At 35.7% G+C, this 7,446-nt stretch overlaps 2 protein-coding genes across 2 annotated transcripts; one reads left to right on the plus strand and one right to left on the minus strand.

Annotated features, from left to right (window-relative positions):
- Positions 1–1,215: 1,215 nt before the first annotated feature.
- LOC124372789 lies at positions 1,216–4,050 on the plus strand. The gene is made up of 2 exons (XM_046831198.1): positions 1,216–1,692; positions 3,238–4,050. Exons 1-2 carry the CDS (start codon positions 1,479–1,481, stop codon positions 3,933–3,935), a joined length of 912 nt encoding a protein of 303 aa, XP_046687154.1. The 5' UTR covers positions 1,216–1,478; the 3' UTR covers positions 3,936–4,050.
- On the minus strand, positions 2,064–3,240 carry LOC124372790 (protein ALP1-like). Its single transcript, XM_046831200.1, has one exon. It carries the CDS (start codon positions 2,968–2,970, stop codon positions 2,209–2,211), a length of 762 nt encoding a protein of 253 aa, XP_046687156.1. The 5' UTR covers positions 2,971–3,240; the 3' UTR covers positions 2,064–2,208.
- Positions 4,051–7,446: the final 3,396 nt, after the last annotated feature.

The following is a 7,446-nucleotide window of genomic DNA, read 5'->3' on the forward strand; positions in this document are numbered from 1 at the left end:
GTTATAGTTTGTATTAATTTTTATTGAAAACTTCCTGAAGACGGGGGTATTAAATCCCCGAAATATAGAAGTAAAAAATTGTTCTTTTGTTTTCTTCTATTCAACACAGTGATTAGTTGTATATATATATATATATATATATATATATATATATATATCAAATTAAACTTTGACACCTTTATGACATGTAAATAAAGTTAATGAATCAAATAACAATTACTTTTTTTATTATACTAACAAAAAAAAAAACAAGTTTATAAAAATTACATATATAAAGCGTACTTATTTAACTCTAGCTCAAGAAACAGGAAGTGATCTTGTTCTCGAACGTGTCCGAGATCCTCCATCGTGGTAACGCGAGCAGCATCAGCACGCTTACGACGCTAGGACGATATTTCCCTCACTCTTAAGCCGATGTTCCTTCTATGCTTTATGATGAGGTGTCAGTTTACATTCACGTAAACATTACTCCTTGTAGAGGGATAGGTGGATGTCCGCGGCGTTTAAACTTTTTTTGTCCTGGCTGCCCTTAGCCAGTCCTCCTTGATGTCTCAGGAGGCGAACTGCACAATACCTTCTTGTGGAGTAAGCACGCAGCCCACGAGAAATCGATATGTCCTCCTCCATCCTGAACTCAAGTCCAAACGCATCGGCAATATTGTCAGTTTTCGGTTGCCCGATTATCTCCACACTAGCAAATCGCAAATTTATTGCTGTTCGGTATCGTGCAGTCGCTGTTGCAAGTCCCGCACCTCACCAGCCAAAACGTCATTAGCATGCTCCAGCCTGCTGCAGCGCTCCTGTAATTTTTCTTGTTCATCATTCAGATTAATTACACAATCCCGCATACTCTTTATTTCATTTTGCACAACACTGATTTGTGACGTCATAGCGTTAAATGTTTCCTCAATGTCGATTTTTACGGCTCGGATACCTTGCAATACAGAACTTTTGTCTTCATGGTCACCACTACTGGGAACTGAAATGTTGGATTTAATTTCCTCAGCACATAAATCGGTGGCGGCTCATAGTGCCTAAGCTCACAGCGCCACAACGTGAATTTGCTCACAGCGCCACAACGTGAATGTGCTCACTACGCCACAACTCATAGCGCCACAGATTTGGCCGGAGTGCTCACAGCGCCAACACAACCGAATAAATAATCGGGTCCATGCTCACAGCGCCACAGCTCACAGCGCCACAGCTCATAGGCCCGGCCTCCACTTGCGATTTGTTGTCGCGCGATTGTTTAGTCGCAAAAATAGAACCTATTGTTTTAAATGCAGGCGCATCCACATGCGACAGAAATGCGACTGCGATTTAAAAAACGCAACTGGACCTATTTTGACCGCGACGCGACTGTCGCGGAAATAAAATGAGTCACACGGACAGGCATCGACATGCATCCACTGGCGATTATTTAGTCGCATTTTTGACTGAGTACTGTCGAGCGGTGGCTGTTTGTTAACTAAATAAATATGTCTGACAGTGAAACCTCTACTAGTAAATTAGTATTATCAGTCATTGATACTGATTTGCTAATTAGTGAAGTAGAAAAGAGACCGGCTCTTTATAATAAACAATTAAAAGAGTACAGTGACCGAAATATAAAAGAAAAACTGTGGACTGAAGTGTGTGGTAAAGTGATAGAAAACTGGAATGACCTTACATCAAAAGAAAAGAAACATAAAGGTGAGTGATTTTAAATATGATAGCATTAATTGGCTAAAAATACCACCTACAGGATATCTAAAAAATGTAGCCTACACTAACTTATAATTTATATCTTATCGGATTCATTGCAGTTCTATATGTTCCCGATTATCAATTTATTTTCGTCTTTGATATTGTATTATCTTATAAATCTATTATATTATCGTCTATTAAAATATTGTATGCTTTTTTAATTTATTCCCAACAGTTTTGTTTATTTTTTATTATTATTTCACAAGAAACATTTTTTCAATATTTCATTTTAATAGGGTCTACCTAATAGGTTTTCTGTAAATAAAACATCGTTCATAGTTTTATTAGCAATTTATTTAAACCAAAATGTAGTTTTGGCTAACAAGATATGGTTGTATAAATGATTAATAATGAAATTATTAAACTTTAGTTACTCTTAACATGTATTAAACAATTTTTTAAACAGAGGTTTCTTCTGTAAATCACTTCCATGTATTATTATGCCAACTTCTTCTTATTGATTTAAACATGGTCGTATTGCCAAGGTAATGAGCCTTGAGGTGAAATGAAGTAATCTGCCAAGTAGTCTCTTGCTTCGATACCTGAAGAGGTACCCCGTACACCGACTTGTTGTATACATACCAGCGGACACTCATAGCATTCATCTTCAACTCGAATACCATCTTTTCTTCTTACAAAGTTGTTGAGAACGCAGGATGATTTAATAATGTCATCCGCTAAGTTCGTTTGGACATTCAATGGCCGATGGAAAATTCGCCATTTGTTGGCTAAAATACCAAACGTGCATTCCACCATTCTTCGAGCACGGCACATTCTGTAGTTGTATACTCTTTGTTTCATGGATAAATTCTTCCTGGGATAAGGCCTCACTATATTTCTTGATGTAGCAAATGCTTCATCTCCAACTATAACAAATGGCATAGGTTTTCCATTTTCGTCATTAGGAAGAGTTTGAGCTTGAGGGATGTTCAGTTTGCCATCAATCAACTTTGCACCTAGTGCGGAGTTTTTCAGAATATTTGAATCACTGTTACTACCGTAAGATCCTACATCGATTGCTGTAAAACAATAGTCTGCGTCTACTACAGCAAGTAACACAATCGAAAAGTAATTTTTATAATTGTAAAAAAGAGATCCAGAGTGATTTGGCTTCTGAATTCTTATATGTTTGCCGTCAATGGCACCAATGCAATTTGGGAAGTTCGTTCGCAAGTAAAATTGTTTTGCTATCTCCTTCCAATCTTCCTCTGATTTGGTAGGCATGTGTATTGGTTGTAAACATGTCCACAATTTTGAGCAAGTATCTTTAATGATGTGACCAATTGTGCTGGCACCCAATAAATATTCAAAGTGTAACGAAATGAAGCTGTTCCCAGTGGCAAGGTACCTGAAAATAATAAATTCTGAAAATAAGGAGGTACTATATCAAAAGTGTTATGATGAAGTTATGGCATAGGTTTTTACATTTGAAATCAATAAAATATAATTTTTAATTATTCTAGGGGGGTTAATACTAAATTTGTATTCCAGGTACAGACGTTCAAAAAAAGTGGAAGAATTTAAAGGACTGCTTTTTGAGGGAAATTGCAGCACAACGAAAAACCACATCAGGCCAAGGAGCAACAAAAAGAAGAAAGTATATCCATTTTGATGCGTTGCTGTTTTTGGTTCCCTTTGTAAAAGGAAGAGAAACTATTAGTAATATCTCCCTCAATGAAACGGATGGATATGAACCAGAGCAACCACATGATACATCTGATGACATTCAAGAAGGTAATTCTACTGCAAGATGCTCACTTGGCATTAATGCACAGACCGAGCGTGAAAGGCGTAAAAATAGTAAGAAACAAAATGCAAACTCATATGAGACATCTTTATTGAACATTTTGAAAGCAAGACAAAGTGACGAGGGTAATGAAGATAAACACTTCGCTTTAATGTTGGTTCCAATGTTAGGAAAATTAAATGAAGAGCAAAAGCATTATGCTAAGATAGAAATTTTAAACGTCATGAGGCAAGCTCGAAACATTAATCCACGCCCTGGTTACATCAGCTCTTCCCAACATACACAACAGCCACAGCATAGCCATTCTGCTTACGGACATAATTCTAACCAACCTGTGTATCCACAAAATACTGGGCCAATGCAGAATTTTTACAACGATTTTGCAGGAAGTGTTTTGTCATCACCCTCTGCAAGTGGAAGTGATCTTTTTGATTTATCGTAACTCTTTTAATGGGTAAACTACTAACCCTTAGTTATTCCTATAACATTTGATTTTTATTAATTTGTACTTGTGTTTTTTAAAATGTTTTGATTTAATAAAGAGTTTTTAATAGATAAACAAAATAAGATAATTTGATTTTCTGTAATTATTACTCACCCTCAAAGTCACTGATAGACGTTCTTCTGGTGGTATAGACAATCTCCATTTTGTGTTTTTATATGTAATTGATGGACCAATTATTCTCAAAAGTTCATCAAAACTATTTTTCGTCATTCGGTAATACTGAAAGAATTTTTATAGGATGTTCACTCAAATCTTCAAATAACTTGTGAAACTGCCCTTTTAGTAATCGCTGACTTGTTATTGGGTGAACCCAGTAATTATGTTTTCGCCGTTTACGTCTAGCACGAAGTAAAAGCGCGATCACAACACTTGCTTCGATGTCATCCATGATCAAAATCTACAACGATTCTGTCGCAAGTGGATGCACCTCAATTAAGTTTTTGCGACTGCGACAAAACAATCGCGCGACAACAAATCGCAAGTGGAGGCCGGGCCATAGCGCCACAGATTTGGTCGAGTGCTCACAGCGCCAACACAACCGAATAAATAATCGGATCCATGCTCACAGCGCCACAGCTCATAGCGCCACAGGTTATAGCGCCAAAGATTTGGCCGGAGTGCTCACAGCGCCACAGCTCATAGCGCCACAGATTTGAGAGTGGGGGAAACACCCGCTGGAGGGGTAACCCGCCTTCCCTGTACCAACCTCCAAAGTTATAATTCCCGTGATAACCAAGAAACATTGTTTCTATTGTTTGAACCGGTATTTTAAAACCTATTATGTGGTAATCACGCTTGTATTAATTAATTAACCTTTCTGTCTATATCTGTCTTTATAATGTTTAAAAATAGACTGTTATTGTTAATGAAATAATAGTATAACAGGTATTAATTATCACGAATTGATTGTAGTTTTTTATTTTTTGTATGCATCAGCTTTATGTCATTGTGAATTTGCATGTTGCATATTGAATTGTAATCGCTTTAAAATTAGTCCTCACACTCGTACATGCATAATTGTTGTTAACATGCTATTTTGAACTACGTGTGGGCTATGTGAATACTTTTTGGTTTTAGTTAAAACAAATTTTATTATGCACCTATACCTTTTTTAAATGATCGGACTGTTTTAAATTCTTCATGAATGACATGCGTATTTGAAATAGAATACAGTTATTGTTTAATGGACCTATTTAGTGTACTAGGCCTGAACTTGTATTAGTACATACTAACATTAACAATACTCATATAATATTGTATGTGTTTAGTAATAACAAAAAATACTATATTCATGGGAAACATATGTGTAGATCACGTCATTGATAGATAAAACAAGTTTACTTAACTAAAAGACAAGACAAAAAACGAGAGAAAAACAACAAAATGTATTAATTCTCATCTCACCCCCTGCTAGCGGTCTATTCTTAAGCGTAGTAGCCTCGAAAATTGTATACATATATATATATATATATATATATATATATATATATATATATATATATATATATATACAGGGCGATTCATGAGGTTCTCCCCCCACTTCTACAGCACATTGTACTAGTAAAAATAATGAAAAAATGTTATATAAACATAGGTCCGAAAACGCTTCGTTAGCGAGTTACAGCTAGCAAAAGATTTCGCCTGAATTCCTGGGTAAAGAGTAAAATAAAGCCATACTGAACTTTTGGAAAGGTTAATTAAGTAAGAAATATCGTGGATTCTTATGTAATTTTACCTGATAAAGCTAATAAAATAGGTTTCAGAACTGTACCTGTAGTAGTTTTTGAGGGATTCAGGGTTAAATGCAAAAAATTGGGGCACGAAACAATTTTTTATTAAGTTTGATGTACAATAACTTTGTTAAATTGGTAATAAATACATAAAATCAACAAACATTAATTGTAGAGAATTTAATTCTGAGAAAATTGATATAATCAAAGTCTAAAATAAAACAGAAATAAGTACCAAAAAATCGATTTTATTCAGTATAATACATTACTAGCTGTAAAGAAATACCGTACGGTATTTAGTTAAAATAAAACAAAAACAAAATGTTTGTTCCTTAATGATGAGATAAATTGAGAAAACAAGATTAAATGATAAATTTGTTTGTAAATAAAAACATCATGTTTTATTACGTTGTATTTTTTTTATAAAAATTTACTTCAAATGTTCGAAAATAAATGAAGCAAACATTTTCCCATTATTGTTTACTAATCATCGAAATGCAGTTTTTTGTTTTATTAATTTCTAAGTTGGTAACGCACGAATAACAGCTGATCAACAATGGTATTCTGTACTGTTACGTTAGAACTGTGTATTAGTGGTGTTTTGCAAGCTACAGCAGGAGATCGGGTTCTGTGAATCGTGTTATTAAATGCAATTTTTCTGTGAGTTATAATTCGATTGTTTATTCAGCGAAAAAATGCCTTACTTATTTACATCACAGGAATGCGCTGATATGGTTTTTATTTTGGGTTACTGTAATGGTAATGCTAGAGCTGCTGTAGAAGAATATGAACTACGTTACCCTAATAGGAGGATTCCAGATACCAAAACAATTTCAGGAACTTTTCGTACTCTTCGGGAAACAGGATCACTACCAAGTACTAGAACCAATTATGAACGAGCTGTCCAACTTGATGATGATATTGTTATTAATGCTGTTCATCGCAGTCTAGGTGTAAGTACACGACGTATTTCTAGGCGGATAGGAGTTTCGCAGTCAACGGTGTGGAGGTCACTTAATCGAAACAAATTTTATCCGTTTCATAAACAAAAGGTTCAACATCTACATCTAGGGGATGGTCCGCTTCGCTTGGAGTTTTGCAACTTTTTGAATATTAATAATAATACGTATTTTGTTTACGGATGAGGCACAATTCACTCGGGATGGTGTCAATAACTTGCACAATGAACACTCATGGGCAGAAGAAAATCCTCATGAGTTAGTGGAACAGAACTTTCAACACCGATTTAGCGTCAATGTCTGGTGTGGCCTTTTGCACAATCGGCTGATTGGACCTTTCATTATTACCTGGACGCCTAAATGCTGAGTTCTATTTGCATTTCCTTCAAGAAGAGTTGCCGCAGCTGTTAGAGAATGTTCCTTTACATCTCAGACAAAATTTGTACTTCCAGCATGACGGAGCACCTCCCCACTTTTCACGTGCCGTTTCTGCTTACTTAAATCATCAATTTCCTGGACACTGGATTGGTCGTGGAGGGCCTCACCCTTGGCCACCAAGATCACCAGATCTATCTCCATTGGATTATTGCATCTGGGGATGGATGAAAGACATTGTATACAAGACAAAAGTGAATTCTTGTGATGAATTAATTGCCCGTATTATGGATTCGGCTGTGCAGATACAGGGAAGTCCTGAAAAATTAAGAAACGCAAAAAAAGCAATACACAAACGTGCTGCAAAATGTATTGATATGATAT

The sequence above is a fragment of the Homalodisca vitripennis genome, unplaced genomic scaffold (genome assembly GCF_021130785.1).
Source record: "Homalodisca vitripennis isolate AUS2020 unplaced genomic scaffold, UT_GWSS_2.1 ScUCBcl_4054;HRSCAF=9967, whole genome shotgun sequence".
Classification (NCBI taxonomy): domain Eukaryota; kingdom Metazoa; phylum Arthropoda; class Insecta; order Hemiptera; family Cicadellidae; genus Homalodisca; species Homalodisca vitripennis.